General features: G+C 41.6%; 1 protein-coding gene across 12 annotated transcripts in view; it reads left to right on the forward strand.

Annotated features, from left to right (window-relative positions):
* Nucleotides 1-23,713, forward strand: part of Sytl2 (synaptotagmin like 2) — a 117,691-nt gene that overhangs the window by 31,912 nt on the left and 62,066 nt on the right. For 10 of the 12 annotated variants that reach the window (XM_008844166.3, XM_029568820.1, XM_029568823.1 and 7 more), the window contains exon 2: nt 17,767-18,229. The exons of 1 other annotated variant lie outside the window; for it this stretch is intronic. In XM_008844166.3, the coding sequence (XP_008842388.2) occupies nt 18,129-18,229 (101 nt within the window). In that variant the 5' untranslated portion in view covers nt 17,767-18,128. Of the gene's footprint in view, nt 1-12,165; nt 12,364-17,766; nt 18,230-23,713 lie in introns of all 12 variants that reach the window. One more of the 12 variants, XM_029568822.1, reaches the window with a different exon arrangement.

Consider the following 23,713-nt stretch of genomic DNA (forward strand, 5'->3'; position numbering starts at 1 on the left):
GAACAGCAGTAAGGCTTTCTGTCATTAGGAATAGAGCAAAGGCAAGAACCAGCTCTTTGTTCCTCTGAGAAGGGCATAGGCTCATTCTGCAAAGGAAATGTCAACAATCACCTCCCTTTGGAGATGTTTTAAGGTTTGACTGATATGATAATGGTCTTTTCTAGATCAGTGCAAGGGGATTTTTGTTTTTCATGAAGATGCAAGAAAAATAGATTTGCTGATGCAACATCGAACCTCCTACTTGCTTGCCACACTTGGAGTTTATTTATATACACTGCTAAATCAGGATCACATAAAGAATGAAAATCTGTTTGCAACTGGTTACATCACATGTCAAGTTTAACATTACACTGCAGAGCTTGATGTTTTGGGCATGTGTGAAAGTCTAGCCCAGGGACTGTAGGGTTCTGTGCAGATTCTGGGCAGAGCACCAGGAACCAGGCCCTTTCTTCTTCCTTTACCTCCTTTCCCCCTGAGTTGTCATACGGAACTTTGGTGCTCCATAGATCTGGGCTCGAGTTCTGACTCAATTGCTTTGAAGCTGTATGGGCACAAGTTAAGTCCTTAACCTCCATGACCTGAAGTTTCTTCCTCTTAATGTAGATGATCATGATTTTACTCTTGCCTTATGATGTAAAGATGATGTGTGTAATGATGGAAAAAGGCATTTGAAGAAGATAAAATGTTTTCTTTTCTAGTGCTCCTATCAAAGGCACATCCAACTTACCAATTGAATTAATTAGTAGTTTATTTTATCTTCTATAACATATGCACATACTTTATATTATTAATGGTTAATAAGGCACTTTGATTTTTCTATAGATCACATTCTTTCTTGCTACATTTCATTTGAGATTCCAGGGTTTATCTGAGAATCTTTAGAAAGGTTAGTATATAATTTATTCCTTTTGGCTCAGTAAAAGAAAAAAAAAAACACTCACCAAATTGGACATTGTTTCTAACACTGAGTTGCCTTTTTAAGAACTGTGGTTCAGGGGCTGGAGAGATGGCTCAGTGGTTAAGAACACTAGTTGTTCTTGCAGAAGACTCAGGTTTGAATCCCAGCACCCACATGGCAGCTAACAACTGTCTGTAATTCTAGTCCAAGGGGATCTGACCAATGCAGGCATTGCACAACCTGCACTTACCTACATGCAGGCAATACACGCATACACATAAAATAAAAATAATAAATATAATTTTACAAAAAGTAAAAAGAACTGTGGTTCAGCTGGTTTCAAATCAATGATGGTTTCTCAAGGACAGATGTAATGCGTATGTTTCAATTTCTGCAAAGATTATGTCACAGTTCTGAGGATATATATATATATATATATTCCTTATATGGCAAAAGCTTTGAGAAAAATTACTTTCTTTTTGAGTACAGAAAACATTTTGTACAAAAAAGTTCTGGTCTTTTGAAATAATATCAAATGCATGTGATCCTTTGGTGGAATTTGGCACAATGTCATAAAACACTGAGCGTCAGAGGTCGGATGCTGGGAATACTGAGATGGACATGGTATCTCTACTTTCAGGTGAGCTTAGCCTTGTGAGGGAGACAGTAAGCAAACAGCCACTTGCTCTATAATAGTCTTATGGACCACAGACAAGGAGATGATAATCCAGCTTGTCATCTTCCAAAAGAAGGAGGACATGGACACATGTGGAAAGACAAGTGGGAGTTTAAGAAGTTCCTGAAGGACCTTGCAGGCAGAAGGAGCTGAAGGGCCCAAAGGAACAGAGGTGTGAAAGCAAAGTGTAAGGCAATTGAAGGCATTGCATGAGGGAAAATGGGGAAGGTTCAGGGGCAGATCTGGAGGTCCAGTGTAACACTCAGGCCTTTGACTGTTATCTTTCAAGTGGTAAAGAGTCATTGAATGTGCTCCCAGGGAACCTTAAACTGAGAGAGACTTTAGGTAAGAGCCCAGCACTTTATTAGATTATGTGGAAACTTAGGCCAACAGAGGGCAAGTTTCTTATTGGCCACAGAAGTCATTAGAGGCTGATAGCATTCATATGTCTGTATATAGTGGAGTGTCAGGGCAGGGTGGGGGAGGGGACATCACAGTGAAACACAGCAATGACCTTTTGAAGGCAGATTCTCATAGGAACATTTGGCCAAGGATTTATCATGGGGACTGTACTGTTTGGGCCAATGACCCCAGCATGCCTCTTTGCATATTATTGCCTTTAAAGGAAAGACCATCACTAGCTAGAAATGCTCTTTGACTATTTTTAGGCTGTGTGGTAGGGGGAATTAGTGGAATTCCTAAGGTCAGCCCCAGCTGTTTTTCTCCAAAGACCAGCTGAATATTTCATGAGATTTGCTCATTAGGACTTTTATCCTTCTGTGAGGCATTCTACTGAGTCTGAGTCAGGCCAGCCTGAGAAATGAGCAAAATATAGGAGTTTGGGTAAAACTAAACTGAGATAGTTGCTGCTGCCCATTTTAATATTTAGTATTAACTTTAAATGCAGTTCTAGAGAGAAGTGGTCATTTTTCCTTCCTTCTCATATACAGTGCATGTCTTTCTGCAGAATGACCACTCCTTTGAAGGATGACTGGATTTTGGTGGTTCAGGGAACTGTTTAGCATGATGGTTGGGCAGAAGTAGTCCTAACTAAATTCTCTGATCGTTAATATCACACAACAGTGACTATCATATCATATTGCTTCTTACTCAAGAATATTACCTCAAAGAACTCTACAGCTATCGAGCCCTATATTCCTTCAAAGAGGTTTTCAAGTGGTTATTTGATATCTGTATCTAAAACATTACTCCTTTGTGTCCCAGGGACAATGTGAAATGGGTGAAGTAGAAGCAGTCTTTATTTCCTCTGTGGTACACTGCGAACCCTTGTTAGCCAGACACATGGTATCTGCTTGGAGCTCATGCTGTGTTAGAAGTGAAGGGGCAAATATACCTGCTCAGGGTTTTCCCTTTCCAAATGTCTTTCTATCCTTGGTTTCCTAGTTTCCTTTTAGTACTTCAGTAAAGGAAGTGGGCAATGGTTAGTCTCAATTTTTTAAAAAATATTTTATTATTTTTATTTTATGTGTATGAGTGTATTGCCTGCATATGTGTGAGTGTACCGGTGTCGTGCAATGCCGCGGAGGTCAGAAGAGGGCGTCGGATTCCCCTGGAACTGGAGTTAAGGATGGTTCGTAGCTGCTATGTGAGTGCTGGGAATTGAATACAGGTCCTCTGCAAGAGTAGTCAGGGCTCTTAACTGCTGAGCCATCTCTCCAGCCCCAGTTAGTCTCAATTTTAGAGATGAGCAAACTGAGCCTCAGGTAAGTGCTCTGTTCTGGTCAGCAAGAAAGTAAGTGGGTGAGGACATTTCGAACAAGATACAGATTTCAGTCTCCCAATTTCCCCCCATGACACTTTTCTCTTTCATCATAAAAGTGGTTTAAGGAATCCTTTAAAGGAAGTTAATTCTGATGCAGATACAACTGAGGAACAGAGAAAGCAGCATGAATTTTTAAACAGGATGAGTCAAAGCAACTTCGTCTCACTAGATCTGGAACAATAGATGTCTAAAATAGCGTTCAGTGATGTCACAGTAACAATGTACAATTATGCTAATGAAAACAACTCTTATTTATTACTATTGGTTGGGATAAATAGTGGTTTAGTGGCATTAATCAAAGAGAGTGGATCCCCAAACTTTTCATCTCAGGAATTCTGTTGGGCTTGGGGAGATGGCTCAGTGGGTAATGTGCTTGTCACACAGCATGAGGACCTGAGCTTGAATTCTCAGCACCACATTTTTAAAAAGCCAGATGCAGTGGCATATACCTGTAATCCCAGTGTTGGGAAGGCAGAGACAGGCTATCCTTAGAGCTCACTGGCTAGCCAGTGTGGCTGAAACAGTGAGGTCCAGGTTCAGAGGGAGGCCCTGTCTCAAAAATTAAGGTGGTGAGTGATTGAGAAATACACTCAGCATTGACCTCTGGGCTCTACACACACAAGTACACATATGCACATGCACACATACTGACATGCACACACACACACCCACACACTAAAAATAAATCTAACCTTGATGTTCAGAAAAAAGATTCAGTGTACTTATATTCTGTCTTCTGAAACATCTGGAGGTGAGGCCTTCCTTAGTCCAGGAGGGCAGAAACTAGAGGAAGGCTCTCAACATTTTAGCACCACTATGTGCAAGAAGCTAAGTGGCTAAAAACATGGAGTGGACAGAAATCTTTCCTTTAAAGAGTCTGTAAGTGGGAATTATGCTTATAAGCTATAATAATACTGATGTATTACTTAGTGAATGGTTAATCTATTGGATGCTGTATATTTCCTTTATTCTTCTGAATAAGTCAGTAAGATAGTTATGATGCTCATCTTACAGATGACAAGCCTGAAGTTCAGAGAAGCTGAGCTTGTGCTGTGGGGTTGGTTTGCATGAGTCCACTTGATTCCTAAGACTGTTCTATTTTACTTTTTAGGAGGGATGTACAGTAAGCATTCTGAGGGCTCAGTAAAAGAGTCAATATTGCCAGCTTGTGTTAAGGGTATTTATGAAGGGACATGGTTATAGGAGTGGTTTGTGGAGGAGGTGTCATTTAAGCTGGGATTTGAGAGACAGATGAGCTTGCTATACGAAGCTAGGTGGGGAAAACAACATGAACAGACATCTGGTGATGATGGGGTAGAAGAGATGCATGAGGGATGGCCGGGCTGGAATTCAAGGGGCAAGAAGAGGCCTATGGGAAACCAAGGTGTTCAGAATGAGAAGGACATTAATACTAGGATAAAGAATCTGGACTTTGAACTAGGAAGGCTCTTGGGAAGATTTTTTTGTTTGTTTGTTTGTTTGTTTTTTTTTTTTTTTTTTTTTGGTCTTTTTGAGATAGGGTCTCCCCTGAAACTTGCTATGTAGACCAGGCTGGCCTCAAACTCACTGAGATCCCCCTGCCTCTGCCTCTGCCTCCCAAGTGCTGGGATTAAAGGTGTGCACCACCACACCCTGCTTCTAGGGAAGGTTTTTAAAGTGACATAGCATGAGTCTGTTGGATTATGTGTAGTTGGCAGGTGTGAGGGAGAGCCACTCCAAGGGGTGAACAGAGCTGACTTCCTCCTGGAGGCTCTGCAGAGAATGTTCCCGGGCTTCTCTGGCTTCTAGAGTCTGGGTTCTTGATGGCTTCCTCCAGCTTCTGAACACTCCATTCCAACTGCGCTCATCCTCATGTCTCCCCTCTGTCCTGTGACTGTCTTGCTTCCTTCACATAAAGATCCTGTGGTTACACTTTACTTAGATAGTCTAGGATAGATCATCTCCCCATCACAAGATCCTTGATCTCATTTACAAAGTTCTTTTTACCTTGTAAGGCAATGTATTTACAGGTTCCAGGAATTAACATGTGGACGTATTTGGAAAGTCATTCTCTCTACCGCAGAGTTAAAAAATACATGTGTGGAATATAGCTTGGGAAATGGTTTTATACTTCTCTTGTAATCTTTCTTGGCCTTTTCTTTACTCTTTAAACTAACTTGATTTACCTCTCTGCTCTTTTCTCCTGCCCTTGATTTATTCAGTAAATGAGGTGCAAGCAATGTGCCAAGCACCATGCTAGGTTCTGGGGACACAGGATGCCAAGGCTTCTCTGCCCACTACTGGAAAGTCAACAGAATCAGTGTGGAGAAGTTAATGTAGAACCAGAGACCAAGATGTTAAATTCTTGGCTTACGGGTTTCTAGAGCTGGGGTCAAAGTCAAAATGGGAAGATAGAGAATTTTTTTTTGAAAATTCTTGATATTTTAAGAACAGAATCTTCTCATTATCCTCCATTACTCCATCCCAAATTTAGAAGACTTAAAAAATCTCTTCAAAGGCTTCTGTGGTGAGTCCACATGTGTTCATAGAAACTAAGAATATACTCCTTAAACAGTTACTTAAAACAGTTTTACATACAGCCAAATGTCATCCTCATGGTGACCCTGTGCAGTAGGTTTGCTGCCCTGGAAATGCAGACCAGGAAACTAACCAGAGTCCTTGGGGACACTGGCAAGGACACCTAGAAGACCAGTCTTCTAATTGTCTTTTGACTCAAAATCTAGCATATTTAGTGATATCACAGCAGCTTTTTCTGTCAGGGGCACAGAAAATGTGGTAGACATTATTTGGCTTCAAAATTGTCTCTTTAGAGAATGAAGAGATCAAGGAAGACCTTGTATGTTCTAGGAAGTGATATGTCTTTGATGGGATGATTCATGGCTGAGTGGAAAGATTTGGATGGGTCTGGGACTGGGGTGAGGTGAGGGAGGTGCTTAGGGCACCATATCTCTGGAGATGAGGACAGTAAGTGTTGATGGTCTGTTTCCTCTTTAGGGTCTCCTAAAATTTGTGTCCTATGTGCATCACTCTTATGGAGACTTTCATCCCTTCTCCTTGGGGTCAAGAGTTCTTTTGGGCATTAGCCCCCTCTCTGACCACTGGCTATTTATAAAAGACTCCTAATTTGACCATCTCTATGTGGTGTTCCTCTGTGCCTCTCACACTATTATAGTAACAGTAGCCAGTTTTGGGAACCCTGATTTAGAGCATTTGGAGAGAGTCCCTCACCAAAAAGCCTAAGTTGGTGATGGCTACAGGTCAGTTAACTTTATGATTCTGGGTTTCATTCCAGTCTAGTTAATACATCATCTGGTTTCTCCACTTTTCTCTAACAATGGAACCTAGAAAATAATTAAATGTAGAATTCATCTGTAATTCCTGTTTTCTATCAGGGTGCTGTTTTAGGGACAGGCTGCAGCCTGAGTCATTTATCAGCCAATTAGTAAATCTGCATTTCCACTGAAATTGTATTTACGCTGTAGGATGAAAGACATTTCATTTAAATTCCCTGGCTGAGATGTTAGGCAGCCACGCAGCCTGAGGCAACTGGTCCAGCCTTTCTCAGCCTGGGTTTTCTCATCTGCAAAGAACTAGTTAGGGTCTGTGATTCGGCTGTCACTGTGTGTGTGTGTGTGTGTGTGTGTGTGTGTGTGTGTGTGTGAGATGTGTGAGCAAGAGTGTGGATACTCTCAGAGCACAACTTTTGGGAGTCAGTTCTCTCCTTTACTATGAGTTCTGGGGATCAAATTCAGGTCATTTTTGATGATAAGCCTTTTGACTAGGGTGAGATGGAATCTCAAAGAAATTTTAATTTGCATTTCCATGTTGTCTAATGATGTTAACCTTTTTCTTTTCAGAAATACATTGGCCATTTGAATTTCTTCTTTTGATCTGTGTGTCCAATTTTTTTTGCCCATTTATTAGTTGAATGAGCTGTTTCGGTCTTAATTTTTGCAGCTCTCTATGTCTGCCTGTCTCTCTCTCTCTTTCTCTGTGTGTGTGTGTGTTGTGTGCGTGTGTGTGAATGTGCACCTGCCATGGTGTACATGAGGATGTCAGAAGACAATCTTGGGTGTCGGTGCCCTCCTTCCACCTTGTTTAAGGTAGGGTCTCTCTTATTGTTTGCTGTTGTGTTACATACTCTAGGCTAGCTGATCCATGAGCTTCTGGAGGATTCACCTGTCTCTGCTTCCTATATTGCTGTAGTAGTGCTAGGATTATAGACATACACCACCATGTCTGGCTTTTATATGGGTTCTCGTGCTCTCAACGCAGGTTGCCAGGCTGGCATGGCAAGTACTTTTACCCACTGAGCCATCTCCGTGGCCTACAGTTCTTCATGTATTCTAGATATTTACCCTTGTCTAACGGACAGTTGGAAAAAACTTTCCTGTTCTGTAGGTTCTCTTCCCTCTGTTTATTGTTTTCTTTGCTGTACAGAAGCGTCTTAATTTTATGCAGTCCTCTGTGTCAATTCTTCAAGTTGCTTTCTTTCTTTGAAAATCTTTGGTTTGCTGTTTTACTATACAGACAAAATGAACTCTTTCTTCACTCTCCTGTGCTCATCTGTTCCTCTCAAGAAGTTTACTCTTTCCCGTGCTTAGTTGGTTGAGACGGTTTTTATTTCTTTTCTGCTTATCTTTCCTTACTTAGAATTCTTTCTAGCATCTTCTGCAGTGCTGGTTTTGTGCTCATGAATTGCATTAATTTGTCTTTAAATATCTTTCATTGTTAATTTTTAGAGATAACTCTTTCCTATAGCAGTCTTTGTTGGACATTATTTCCTTTATGGGTTTGAATTTCATGCTTTCCTGGCTTTTGGAGTTTCTATTGAGAGATCTGATGTTATTCTGATGTGTTTGCCTTTGTAATGAGTTGGCATTTTTCTCTTTGAGATTTCAATATTGTTTCTTTAATTTCAGCTTCTGACCCCTTGACTCTGATTTGTCATGGAATGGTTCTTTTCTGGTCATTTTTAGGGTTTTTTAAATGTCTCTTCTACTTCAATATCCATTCTTTCCCTAGGTTTTAGTTTTCTGGGATCATATAATTGAATAGATTCTCTGGCTCTGGCTTTTGTGTTGGCTCCTTCTTCCACCCCGTGGGTTTTTAGATTGGTCTCCTCATCCTATTCCAGAGTCCTTGGAAGCTGTTTTCATATTTGTCTATTGATCTTTCTTTATTGGTGTTTGAACGTAGGATTTCCTCCTCTTGTTCTCAATCTCTGATATTCTTCTACATGGCCTAGTCGATCGATGACGATTTCCACTGTGTTTTTTGATTCACTGAGTTTTCCATTTCTAATATCTCTTATTTACTTTTTCAAGATTTTGATTTCCGTGCTGATTTTCTCTTCCATGTCGTTAATGTTTTTTCTCCATGTTGCTGCCTTTTCCAGCTGTTTCTGATCTGCTTCGCCAAGTCAGGATCGATTTCCTTACTATATTCATCCTCCTTTTTCTATCATCTTGGTCATTTTTATAATTTTTAATTCTTCTTTTGGCATTTTACCTACTTTAATATCTTTGAATTCAGTAGTTGGGGATCTATGATCCTTTAGACAAGCCACGTGACTTGCCTTTTGTATTTCTTGTATTTCTGTGTTGAGATTTGTACATCTATCTGTGTGGATCTCTGGTTTTATTTGGAGATCTCAGAGAGTAGTCTATGCTTCAAGGCTTAATTCCTAGCTTCACTATTAGATGGTGATGCTTCTGCTTCCCCTCCCAAGTCAGATGTCACTATAAAGTGTCCACTTGACAGAGATTTTATTTGTTTCAAGTAAAAGTTCCCTGCTCCCAGACTACCCAAATTGCCCCAGTTTAAAGTGGTTCCATAATTCCCTGTTCTTCTGTCCTTTTTCCACATTGTAAACTATTCAGCAACATAGACTGTATATACTAATAAAACTTGTGACATGAACATTGCTCCTCTAGAATTGAGTTCCAGGTCTTTCCAAGGATAAAGGAAGTTTTGTTTGTCTTTTTGAACTTAGATGAGCCCCTTTGTGCTCCCTGAGCTTAGAGGGCAGTGACCCTGCAGATGAACTTCCTAATGAGTGGTCTTTTGTGTTTCAAAGCTGCTTCTTGGTAGGTTATTAAAGCAAAGTCCTTCATTTTTAGACCACCAGCCCTTTACTAGAGCACATTTGAATTTTCAGCACAGGTATGAAATTTAAAATAAATTTGCTACTGAAATCTTCTACTGCTCCTTTCTTTCTTCATGATTTTGTTCTGAGGAATACCAAGAAAATAGAATTAAAAGGATAGGTTCTACTAAATTTCTCAAGAATAAAAAAAATTCAAGTTCAAGCTCCTCCCGTGACTTTCTGGCCTCTGTTCCTGGGCACTATTTCCCTGTTTGTACTTTATATTGAAGATACCAGTTCATCTGGAACAGCATTATGCTTTTACAGTCTAGTGCTCTTGCCCAGAATGCCATTTTTTCTCCAATTTAGCCTTCAAGGCTCACCTCATTCTATTTTCTCACTGTTCCCCTGCATCCACACATACTCTGCATGTGCTTCCTTTATTAGTACTTAGCATATGAAGGTTAGTTGTGTGTCTTCCTTACATACCCATTACCCTACTTTTGGTTGGGGCTTAGTTGAAATTTCTGAATCCTTTGGGTACCCTGAGTTTAAACTTGAGGCTAAGAAGGGGCAAAGGTGAGCATTTCAGAAACCCAGGAACATTATTTTTAGTCTTGAGTATGAGGTTTAGGAATGAGGGAACTGTAATATATAAGGAATCTTTCAACCCCTCTTCCTCCTTTATTTTTTAGTTCATTAACTCTTGGCTGCATCAGCCTGGAGCTGGAGGAAATGAACAGAGTAGAGAAATGCTTCACCTTTGGAAGAATTTTTGCCAAAGTGAAAGCTTCTTTTTGAGAGTAACCTAGTTTTGTATTGTCAGCATCCCCCTATGGAAAATAAAACAGAAACTTATTATTTTATTCCATCCCCATCTTGTCACTCGTTCACTTGTGGGTTCATTTCACCTGATCATCTGATTTATTTGACCAAGATTTCTTTGTGTATTATACATATGGTGTGTGCATGTATGTATGGATGTGTGCATGTTCATGTGTGTAAGGGTATGCCTTGCCATGTTATGTGTGTGGTGGCCAGAGGACAAACTCACGTTACTCCTTACCTTCTACCTTGTTTGAGACCTCTATTTTCATCCCCTGCTGATTATGCCAGGCTAGCTGACCTGTGGGCCTCTGGGGATTATCTTGTTTCTGCCTCCTATCCTGTCACAGGAGTGCTAGGATTTCAGACATGCGCTACCATTCCCAGCTTTATGTGGGTTCTGGGGATTTGAACTCAGGTCTTTATACCCATGTGGCAAACACTACTCACTCACTGAGCCATCTCCTTAGCCCTTCAACTAATACCTTTGAAAGACTACTTTGAATCGGTCAAAAGACAACTATTTCTTTTCCTGAAGTCCAGTTTAGTTAGTGATTTATGTTTTTTTCCCCTCTAAAGTGCTGAAAACCTTGATCATGCTAAAACAAGAAAATGTTCATATTTTAATATTATATAGCATTATTTCCTAACAGTATATGTGCAAATTTTTTCATATAAATGCATTTCTGTGTAATCTTATAACAAACCATTCTAAGTTTAAACACATGAAGTAATTCTAGTAACAGTTTCTGGTTCCAGGAACTTATACCATTCCAAAGTGCTAATGGGTATATATAACCACCTGTATATATATATATATATACACACACACACAGGTGCTTTCCCCCCTGTTAGTACGTGTCCTCTTTTCAATGTCTATCTGTAATACAAACCCAACAGCCATTTTCCTGTTCCTAACAAGTTGTACACAGAACATGCCATGCTCTGAGGACCAATGTGCGGTGTCCACAGGAGGCAACAAGAAGAAAGCGAATGCAGAGGGCATAGGCAAAAAGAGGTCTGGTCTGAGAATGGAACTCTGGGTTCTAATCTCATCCTTGCCCCTAAACAGCTGCCGTGGTCTTTCTGAGAAGAAGGGGAGCATGGTGATGCAGCAAAAGTTTAAAAACAATGGCTCCAGAATGTTAAAATATTGGGTTCAAATTACATTGTGATTGAGTGACCTTACAAATGACTCAATTTTTCTAGCCTCCTGCTCTCATCTCCCTGGTATAGAGAACAACTTTGTTCCTGAGTGGGCAGAATGATCGGCTGAGATTTGTGTAAAGTACTTTGCACTGCTTGCTTCTTTTCCAGTTCAGACAGAAATGATACAGATCACAAGGGGCTTAGAAAACATCATGTGAGGAACAGCTGAAGGAAGAAAGAACTTCATGTGAACAAAGACGACATAGGCAAAGCGTGAAATCTGTCTGCTTTTGAAGTTGTTATGTGGAAAGGATAATGAAACAAATGTGGTTTCAGAGGTCAGGGTGCCGTGGCGCCAGTAGGTGGGACTTCCAAGCAGGTCCAACCCTGAGCAGTAGCGTTGGATTTCTCGGTCTGGTTGCACATGCCTGGTGTTGTAGTACACCCAGGAGACCTCTCTGCTGGGGTGGGAGACAAGCAAGGATTCCAATTCCACTCACCCTACCCTCAGCTTCTCCTGCACTGTCTGTGTATTCCATTCATCCTCCAATGCCACTGTGATGCAGGACTTTGGGACATTAAGCTTTGTGCATGATGGAATTTGTAAGTTGCTACTACAGATGAGGCTTTTCATTGATCAGGGCTTTTCTTATTTTTGTTATGTTTTTGGTTAGGCACCTTCTTCCCAACTCAGACATGTTTGTTTGTATTCTCCTACTACCCAGTGATTTCTTTGTTCTTTTCAGCTTTCACTCTTGATGTCATGGGACTGTCAGAACATTTTACTTTTCTTCTGCAAAACTTCATCCTGTGAGTCACCGGTGACATGAGTTTTCCTCCCCCTTTCTTGGGGGGGTCTCTCTAGGCTTTCATGAACTAGAGCTTTCTGGGAAAAGCAGAGGATGCTTTCTGGTTCCCTTCCCGTGGCAGAGCATGATGGGAAGGTGAGTCTTCAATTACCTAGGTTTTTTTTTTTTAATTAAAAGAAGCATTTCATTACAACAGCATTAACCTATTCAATAACATTTTTCTGAGCTAGGGTACATCTCTTTCAAAATTGGCTGTACATTTCTAGGTTTACAGATGAATTATTACGCTTATATAATCGTTTACTCATTATAAACTCTATAAGACATAAAATTAAATGAGGTTCCAACGTTTAAAAAAGATCTCCACTGCGTTGTCAAAACACACAGTTTCATACAGAAAAATTCATTTCAGGGCTCTTGACATTGAGACGTTTTCACATGCATTTCTAATCTCTATATACATGACTATCACTGGTCACAGTCGCCCACCTTCTGAGCTCCTCGGCATCTGAGCATGAATACAAACTCATCAGGTAGACAGCCTTCCTCTCCCACTAGAGTCTCCATACTCTGCTATCCCTGCCACTGTCCACTGTGCTGTCAGCACCCCCATCCATTCCCCCCATCTGCCCTTCTGGTAAATCTAGTCAGCCAGAGGTCCCTGTTCCAGGAGGATCAGCTGTTCCTTATCAACGGCAATCCATTGTCAGTATTCCCTAGGTTTTAACTTGCGTTTTGGTCAGTCACGGTGATTGGGATTCGAGGCTAAAATACTCGCTTTTCTCCTTGCTGCCAGCGAAAGCAAGTGCTAACCCTATTCAGGGTTTCAGTTTCTTTCTCCATCTCACCTTTTGATTGACAAGAAGAGGTGCACTGACTTTTGTAGATGTGCTATGGAGGGATGACACACAGTAAACAATCATTTGAAGCCCTCAGTTCCCTTGTGCACTGTTGTTCCTATCCATGCTAGTGATTCCCTGTGTGTCATCTGCAGTAGCCTGCATCCTCACCAGAGCCTCTCGGTAACCATCCTCAAGAAGGGAATGCATCCTATACATGACATAGTGAGTCTTAGAGAAGCCATGTGACTATTCAAGCCACAGGACCAGACCTGGAAGTAGAATCCTGTGGATAATAAGGATTTGATTTCTTACTTATGGACCCTAAAGCCAGGTTCATGTGAATGGGAAGTGGAAGCTTCATCCCCCTCCACCTGGGCTTCTGTATTTAATTTCTACAAATCTTTTCAAGCCTATTTGAGTGGCAGGTACAAGAGGTGCAACACTCTTAGGAACCCAAAGCTTGCCTATAAACAGGTGGGATACAGACAAGTAGATGGGTTTGAGATGGAGTGATGTGTACTGTGATCAGAAGTCAGGTGCTAAAGGAGCACACAGGAGGGGCACCAACCTGGCCTTGAGAGGTTAGGGAAGGCCTGTGCTGCAGTAAGTGACATATAGCTTAGCATTCAAGAGGAAAGGGGGTCCCAGAAGGAAAGAACAGCACATGCAAAGACTCAAAGCAAAAGGAACTAAAAATGTTCAGAATGGCTGGTACCAAGGAGTTGAGCTTGAGGAAGAATAGGAGTTAGTTCATAGGCATGCTAAGGATTTTCAGCTTCAGCTAGTGAACAATGGGAAGTTGAAGGGGTTAAAGTTTAGGGATATGTTGGGTTAGATCTATAGGAAAATCACTTGGCAGCATGCAAAAGATGGGTAGAAGACTGAACACTTGCTGCTGACCACCACGCTACTCCTGTGAACACGGGTATAGTCACTTGTGCCTTCCCCTCCTTGCGAGATTGTTGTTAGGCCCTGGTGAGAATGCCAGACATTGCAGAGGACAAGACATCCTCACCACCCTGAGCTAGTGATTCCTTCATGTTTAGGAAGAGAATGAGAGGGGTTTTGTTTTGGTACCTCAGTATGTGAACTGTTGTGGAAAGGAGCATTAAATAAAATAGCAGCATCTGGGTGTTCTGTCTTGACAAAACCATTGGCATATGCCAGTCTCACTGGATGATGAAAACCTCCTTTGGCCTTGGTCTCCTAATTTGTCAAAACATAGGACCTACCTCAGCATCTTTCTGTGGGGAAGCATGTAAAGTGCTGGGCATGTTGGAGGTACCCAGTGAACAATCATTTTCTTCTCTCTACTTGCCCCCTTCCTTAACAGTGCTCTACCTCAGACTAAAAGCCAGAAATCTTACAGTCCTTATACTACCAGTGCAGTCTGACCCACTTCCTCTCTAACTTCCTCTTCCTGCTCTCCTGGCCCACTGTGAGGTACCCAGTCCTAAGCCAACTTGTGGTTTCACCCCCAGCTCAGGCTCCTCTGATATCTGTGTGGTTTATCTCTTCATCTTTCTCAGGTCCTTGTTCAAATGTCATGCCAATGAGGCCTCCTCTAACTGTTCTTGAAGACTCCAGCTTCTCTTGCATGTGATTCATTCCCTTCCTTCTGAGCTTTATTTTCTTCCACAGCAACATGTTACATAGTTTAGTTATTTAGATTTTTAAAATTAAAGACAATTATCTTTTATTATTTAGTTTGCTTATGTCTCTGCCCAGTCACATGTAAGTTCCACAAAGACAGTATATAGAACAGTGCCAGGCTCTCAGCTGGTTGAATGTAGGAATGATGTGGTCCTAGTGAGGTCAATCCACAGTAGTGGGAGCTGGGGTGAGGCTATGGTACTAAGGAGTCCCAGTTGCCCTCTGAGCACCCTCTTGCAGTTTGGCTGGATAGAGAGACTCCTGGCTACTGCCCAGGAAGAAGAGTTCCAGTTCTGTGCTGCTTTGGAAAATGAGAAAATTGCCTTCTACCTTGCTGACATAGGAGCTTTTTTTTACCCTTGGACATTTATACACATAAACACTGGTTAGTCTGCATTTCTACCTGGAGGTTGGGAACCAGTGTCCCCCCTTCAGCAGCCCTTCAGTTACCACTGCTGGACACTGAAGTTGTTTTTCTCGTTTGTTTTTGTCCTGTACCTGTCTTGAAATTAATCTCTTGGCAGTACAAGGAGGGCCTCTCTGGGGACACAGTTCTTAAAATGTGGACTGAATCCACTTCCTTGCCAACTTTTAGGTTCTGAGGAAGTTGCTGTGCATGAAAGAAGGGAAGACTGAGACGGCCGTATCTTGATGGTGCATGTTGAAACTGATTGAATCATCGATTCATTCATTGATTCATTCATTCATATATTATTCATGTTCACAGACTCACAGTCAAATATTGGGGTCTGAGAACAATTACAGCAATGGATTTCTGTCTATCCACTATTGTAATACCCTTGGACATTTATACACATAAACACTGGTTAGTCTGCATTTCTACCTGGAGGTTGGGAACCAGTGTCCCCCCTTCAGCAGCCCTTCAGTTACCACTGCTGGACACTGAAGTTGTTTTTCTCGTTTGTTTTTGTCCTGTACCTGTCTTGAAATTAATCTCTTGGCAGTACAAGGAGGGCCTCTCTGGGGACACAGTTCTTAAAATGTGGACTGAATCCACTTCCTTGCCAACTTTTAGGTTCTGAGGAAGTTGCTGTGCATGAAAGAAGGGAAGACTGAGACGGCCGTATCTTGATGGTGCATGTTGAAACTGATTGAATCATCGATTCATTCATTGATTCATTCATTCATATATTATTCATGTTCACAGACTCACAGTCAAATATTGGGATCTGAGAACAATTACAGCAATGGATTTCTGTCTATCCACTATTGTAATTACATGATAAATGAAATATACATATATGTAAATGAAATTATATATATGGAAGAGGCTTTTGCATCAGTCAAGTTTCTGCTGCAAATGTGAAACCTTAGTGGTTTCCAACAACAAATATTTTTTTCTTGTTTTCGTGTCTGTAGGTCAGCCAGAATGATCCTGCTTTAGGAGGATCAAGTTCAAGTCTGTTGAACTTGAAAGGAAAGGCATGAAGAGTTAGGAGCAATCATTCCATGTATTACAACCTTTACCTCTGGTTATGGAAGTTAGGAAAAGCTTCTTAGAGGTGGCAACTTGATTTGCTTTGAAGGCTGAAGAGTTTCCAAGGCAAACAAGCAGGCTCTAGCATGTGCTAATGTGAGCAATTTTAAAAAAAGAAAGTACTGAAATAATGGCTTCATATATTTAAGTAGTCACTGCAGAAAATATGTGAGAGCTATAAGAAAATGCAACAAAGGTCCTAAGAGTATTTATTTATGAAGTTCAAACTTCATGGAGAGATTGGAAAGAGGTATAACACAAAGACAAATGGAAAATATATAACCAAACATTTAACAACAAAAATGTGAACTCAGAAAAGTGGCAAGAATACATAGCGGCTAGTACAGCGTGCAAGATACGTTTTGTTTCATATTCATTATTATTATTTTTTGGTCTTTTGTTTTGAGACAGAGTCTCCCTGTAGCCCCAGCTGTCCTAGAACTCACTATGTAGACCAGGCTGGCCTTGAACTCACAGAGATCCACCTGCCTCTGCCTCCTGAGTGCTGGGATTAAAGGCATGCGCCACCACGCCCGGCTTCATTATTTTTTATTTAAACATTGCAATGTGTGAAGGACATCTTACTGTTAAGTATAAAGGAGCGGGCTGGGGGTGGGAGGTACCTGCGTGACAGCTTATAGCTAGAAAGCCAGTGGTCTGCAGTAGCTGCCCAGTAGTTCTGCTTTGCAAAGAATTGATGCGTAAATTCCACTTACTTCTGTACCCGCTCTATTTTCTTCTGCTGCTTTGAAATTTGCTTAAACATGTGGCTTTGAATGCCTGCTCTACATGTTCAGCTCTGCATATTTATTGAAAGGATCGGGACCTAGGAGTAGATCATCTCTAAAGTCTTGCCTCATAGCCTTCTTCAAGTTTCACCTTATTTCACATGTGTTAAAGCTTTAGGAAACAGGATTTTGATCTATGTTATGACTCAAAAATGCTGGCTTAGGATGGTAGGGTGTTCTGAAATTCTGTCTCCTTCCTTTCCCCTAGTTTATAGAGACATATCAATAAGTGCTCAGAAAGGAAAGGAGACGAGCTTGGCAGGTTCCTCCAGGCCCAGCAAAGGTGAGCAGTACCACTGTGCACAATAGCTGTGGCACTACTCTGCCTCTACCTCGTGTTCTCTTCTTGTGCAGAGGACAGACACTGCAGTGGAGTGCTCCTACCTGGGAAGAGGTGAACACCAGGAATTTTTATTTCCGATTTCTTGCCTGCAGTTTCTTGACAGCTGTGATCACCGTTCCCTGGTCTTATTGAACTTTAGCATCACTTTTAGTGAGGCATTTGTAGAAAGTGAACTTCCATTGCTCAGGAGGGTTGGGTTGTTCAACACTGACAGGCATCTTTGTGTGCTCCGTTTTGGTGGTCTAGAATTAGGTTGAAGCATTTTTATGACCATTTACCTTGAGTTCAGAAAGCCGGCAGAACTGGTTTCTTCATCTCAGGAAACATCACTATGGTCATTTTAAAATGTAACACAGCACTGCTTACAGGAATTGCCTCTCACTGACTGCTGTTTGCTGTCTCATGATCCTCCAGGTTGGGGATGTGCCAATGTCACTGTCTCTCATCAAGCTGATGATGAGGGTGAAGAGAGGATAGACTGGTCCAGAGAGGGTGGACATAAGGATGCCGCTGAAGGCCCAAGCAAGGAATCCAGTGTCCTCTTGAGAGCTTCTTCTGTCCCTCATCCCACGGACCACTGCTTTCTCCAGGGGCATGCCCTTATAATTTTGCTGTCAGCCGCCCAGAACTTTCATGGAGTCAAAACAAGACTTTTTCCAACAAACAAGATAGCAGTTTGTTTTTGCATCTTTTAATCCTCCTGGTTGTCGTCTTAGCTGTTTTCCCTTGAGAAGCCTAAACCAAGTTTGTTACTGTTATTTTTGTGGCACTCCAAAATGATTGACTTAAGCTTTCTGACAGATGAGGAACAAGAGGCCATTATGAAGGTCCTGCAGCGGGATGCTGCCCTGAAGAGGGCTGAAGAGGAAAGAGTCAGGTAAGAGGCCAGAGGAGTGCTCAGGCCTGAGGGAAGGAAGAGGAGGTCCACAGAAAATAGTTTTGTTTTGTTTTGAACCATAACTGGTAGTTTTGACTTGCAGCCTAAACTTATGGGTTCCAATTTTAGATTTACTTCCTGGACAGGACTTTTTCTCCTGGTGTCTCTTAAATTACCTCTGGACTCTTGCCAGAAATAGGGGCTTGATGAAAAAGTTCGCCAGGCATGTAGCGGGTCCTCATAGTTCAAGCTACTTGGCAGAATGAGGTTGGAGAACCACTTGAGCCCACAGTTTGAGATGAGTATGAGCGATACAATGAGCCTCTGCCTCAAGAAACAGAAACAATCCCCTCTATGCTTTCAACTTATTAAATACTTTCAACTGAGATATATAGCCAGGCATGGTGGCTCATGGTTGTGGTCTCAAAACTTTGGAGGCTGAGGCAAAATTGCCTTGAGTTTGAGACCCTGTCTCAAACAGACAGACAAGCAGGCAGGCAGACAGAAAAAGGAGCCAGGGAGATGGCTTAGTCCGTTGAATGTTTGCTATGCAAGCATGAAGACCTGAGTTTGGATCCCCAGAACCCATGTGAAAAACTGGGTGGCCACATGTACCACACTCCCAGTGTTAAGAAGATAGGGATAGAAATATCTCTGGGGCTGGATGGCCAGTCTAGCTGAATCACTGAATTCTAGGTCCAATGAGGGGACCTTGTCTGAAAAAAATAAGATGGAGAGCAATTGAGCATGTCAAACTCTGGTCTCCACCTGTATCTACATGCATGCACACAGATACATGGACATGCTCTAAATAAATACAATGTAAAAAAGATAAAATAAAAAAAGGCAGTTGTCTGTGTGTGTATATATGTGTGTGTGTCTGTGTGTATGTGTGTGTGTGTGTGTGTGTGTGTGAGAGAGAGAGAGAGAGAGAGAGAGAGAGAGAGAGAGAAAGTATATTTGAGACACATTCTTTTGATGTAGTCCAGGCTAGCCTCACACTCAGGACCCTCCTATCTCAGACTCCCAAGGGATAGGTCTATAGGCATGCTTTACTATGCTTAGCTGTCTTTATATTTTTATTTTCACTCATTTTGGGGGACACTGAATTATGAACTAAGTTAGATATTTTAAAAATTTCTAACATTAATAAAATAAGAGTATCCTATTTCTGCATAATTTCAGAAATGCTAAGATTGGTTTTAAGAGTAAAATTAAAAGTGCTCCCTAAAGAGGTGACGTGTTCATTTGATGTAAGTCCTGCAAAGAGGAGAGGGGGCTTTGACCCGGTCTCCTTGCTGGATGGAACCTACTTTGCTCCCTGTCAACATCTGTATTACTATCACTCACCTCCATGACAGAAAGAACACCAGAACTGAATGACTGGGCCAAATTGTTCACTCTACTTCTCCACAGACCCGAGGTCTCTAGGACCTGCTGTCTCTGTAATCTTGGGCTTTGAAAGCAGTGAAAAACTTCATCAGTGTAGTTGTTTTAACTTTATGACCCCTGTCCACGTTTTCCAAAAGGAGTAACAAGCCATGTTCTTACACTTCAAGCACTACAGTGGGTTTGATCACTGCTACTAAGAAGAAGGGTACTATGTGCTGGAGAGTTTCTGTTGTCAACCTTACACATTGGGAAGAGGGAACCTTACCTGGGGAAGTGCCACTGTCATACTGGCCTGTGGCCATGCCTGTGAGGCGTTTTCTTGTTTGTTGAGTAATGTGGGAGGGCCCAGCTCACTGTGGGTGATATCCCTCATGGGTAGGTGGTCTTGGGTTGTATAAGAAAGCAGGTTGAGCACAGGCCAGAGGAGTGAGCCAGGAAGCAGTGTTCCTCAGTGGGCTCTGCTTCAGCATTTGTCTCAGGGTTCCTGCCTCCTGTTCCTACCCTGGGTTCCCTCAATGAACTGTGACTGGGTCATGTAAGCTAAATCAATACATTCCTCCCTAAGTTGGTTTTGGTCCGAGTGTTTTATCACAGTAACAGAAACAAACAAGAACAGCATATAAATGGTGCTTAGCAGGTTACCAAGGGCTAAATATGCTCCTTGTTTCTTACGATCTCACACTTTTGTGTAATTGGGAGGTGGAGTGGAATATGATGACCCCATTTGACTGCTTGTGAAAATCGACTCAGGTAGGTCAGGTGACTTGCCCAAGATTATATAACCAGTAGATGTCCCAAGCAAGAGTCAAATCCTAGTCTCCACTGACTCCTCCTCTCCCTGAAACCTGTCAGTGGGGGAGGGGGTATCTTTCAAGATGTGGCAGGACTAGGAGCTATGATCATGAGAATGGGATCACACTTTCTCCCCAGTCCCTTCTAATGCTCTGTGTGCCTGGATGGGGCCCATTCTCAGTAAGTTGGGTGCCCTGAGCAGTCAGTCTCCCCATGAGAGGTGGACTGACAGCAATCCAGCCTTAGAGCCACACATTCACAGCTGACAAAGCCCTTTGCTGAGCTTTATCCTCTTATGATTCTCATGACAACCCTGAGCTTTGGCAAGGTTGAGATTGTACCAGTGACTTAGGAGCACAGCACAGGCAGGCCACAGCCTCAGAAACAGTTTTGCAGACTCTCCTTGGATCTGCTGTTTCAGAAGGTGCCTAGCAGCTGCTGAAGGGTCATCTCTGGTTTTGTTTGTTTTCTTATGAAATACATCATAAGAAGAAGCCTGGAGTTGTGTCAAGCCCAATCTAGCAACACTTCTTGGGGAGTTTTCTAACTAGGTACCAAGAATTTCTTGTGAACTTGACCATGGGTGGGTCCAAGACCTTAGGACTAGTGGAGGTGAGCACCAAAGGAGGGCAGAGGGTTATAAGACTTGGATGCTAACAGAGCTTCGCTTGGTGTGTTCCACACAAGATGAATCTTCTCTGTAACCAGTGAATACTGAACTGCAGAAACTTGTAAGGATGGTTCTGGATCTCCTCTGCTCCTGGGCCAGAACCAGGCTCTGGACTCTGAGAATAAACCTCCATGGGCTTTGGTTCATCAGTTGCTTTGCTGTCCCCCACTGTTGGCCTTTTCTCCTTTGTCAATTATGGTTTGACAACTCTGGTAAGATTTTATTGTCATTGTTCTTGGTCTGTATATCAGTCATTTCATAGACAAGAAGGTAAAGCAGAGGGAAATGAGTTACCCAGGATCACACAGTCAGTCAGTGCCCAAGCCATAGGAGAAGCCCTTGGTCTAGCGCTTTGCCCCCATCCCATACTACTCAGGGAAGACTTTCTTCCAGAACTAAATAGTGAGAATTCAGCCATGAAACAGGGACCTTGGAGTCAAATTCGTCTCTAATAGCAATCAGCTGTGGTTCACTGGACAAGTAACAGCCTTTCTGAGCTTCAATTCAGAGACTGAGAACGGCTGGGTCCTGACCAAGTAATAATTAGGTAAAAGTAATTGCTATCTTCCTGGCATGTGAAAGATGGTGGGTGCATTTGAATTCCCCCTTTAGCCACTCAACCTGTGCCTTTCAAAAAGAACAGAGAATTCTGGTTAGTAGTTTGATTCCTTAATAGGGAATTACTTCCAAAGTCTTCATTATTTAATGCTGTAAAATTTAATTGTATATCTTATAAGTGAAGAAATTGTTCTGGACAATGATAGGAATGGAATTTGAGGACTGAGTGAAGACATGAACCCTGCCCTCAAGGAATGTAGCCTTCCATGGCTTTTACCCATTTAATGGATTATCAATTGCAAATTGAAAGTCTAATTTTTCCCCTAACATGACTTATACCTCTAGTTCCCCTCTAGTTGGTGCATGGATTAGCTATACCAGTGATATAAAAATTATACTACTAGCATCATTAGAAAGACAAACCTGCCATTTATATTTGAACTTTGCATTTGTGTGTGTCTGTGTGTTAATGCAGGCATGCGTGTGCCACGGGACACTTCAGGAAGTCAGAGGACAACCTTGCTTCTCTTTTACCTGGTTTGAAACATAGTCTTCTTCGTTGCTCACCACTAGGCAAACCAGAGGGGTAGGCCATGGGGTTCTCTTGTCCCTGCCTCTCATCTCACTGTAAGAACATAGGGGCTACAGACATGTGCTATTGTACCCAACTTTATATGGGTTCTGGGGATTTGAACTCAGGTCCTCATGCTTGTGCATCAAGCACTTTGCCCATTGAGAAGAACTTTACCCACTGAGCCATTGCTTCAGTTCCCACCCCACCCCCTTTTTTAAAATTTATTTTTATTTTATGTGTATGAGTGTTTTTTGATTTTTTAATTATTTATTTAATAGCCACATGATTAGAAGAAGCATTTCATTACATCATTAACATATTCAATAACAATTTCCAGAGCAAAGATGCATCTCTTTCAAAAGAGGCTGTAAATTTTTAGGTTCACAGTTGAATTAATACAGTTATACAATATTGAACTCAGTATAAACCCTGTAAGACATAAAATTGAATGAGTAAATGAGTTTTTAACCTTTAAAAAAGATCTCCATTTCATTTTAAATTATAGAGTGTTTCATAAAGAAAAACTCATTTTTAATGCTACTAACACTTAGATGTTTGCACGTGTCTCTAATCTCTATGTATCTGATTATTACTAGTCACATTCAGTTACAATTGGATCCTTGGCACCTGAGTATGGATATAACATCATCAGGTAGATTTCAATGGTAATACTTATCACCTCTACTAATTAACATGAAGCAAATTTTTGTCTTTTTTGTATTTCATACAAACAATCATACACACAATTGTATTTCATCACAAACAATCTTATTCATCTATAGACTCACTTGCAGCATTCAGTTGTCAATATTCCTTTAGATAAGATTGGGGTCTGCTGTTCATTTTCCCAGTTCTATGCTGGGTTACTGTCTGGGAGTCTCTTGGGCCACCTGGGCCAACAACTCAAAGGAAGGTATCTCCTGTCTGGCATTGTTTCTTGTTATATAGCCTTTAGCTATACACATGGACTCTTAAAAAATTATATTGACCCCTTTAATCTTTGGTTATACTTTCCTTTTGGCACCCACCCCCTTTTTTTGAGAGCATGGTTCATTGTATAACCCAAACTGGACTCAGACTCACAGTGCTCCTCTGCCTCAGCCTGTCATGTACTGGGATTATAAGTGTGAATGACTTTCATCCTGTTCTTTCAGGTGTTAATTCTTTATGAACTTGGGAATACAACCCTCCCATAGCCATGAGGATGTTAGAAAAGGACAACTGCTCTGTTGCTTACAAGGCCAGACACTGCTTCAGAATCCTGTTACCAGGACTGTAAATGGGATAGATTCACATTACATTGCCAGTCTCTCCACACAGCCAGCGCTTTGAGGTTCGTGTTCAACTGAACACACTCTGGAGAAGACTTAGGCTTCTACCCTGAGTTCATGGAAGAGGAAAATGGGCATCATAGAGGGGAAATGTTCATATCTTAAATCACGTAACCTGTTAGTGGTAGACTACATATTGACTTGGACCCAGGAGAATATCCTCTGTG

This window comes from Nannospalax galili, unplaced genomic scaffold (genome assembly GCF_000622305.1).
Source record: "Nannospalax galili isolate Female #2095 unplaced genomic scaffold, S.galili_v1.0 scaffold278, whole genome shotgun sequence".
Lineage (NCBI taxonomy): Eukaryota > Metazoa > Chordata > Mammalia > Rodentia > Spalacidae > Nannospalax > Nannospalax galili.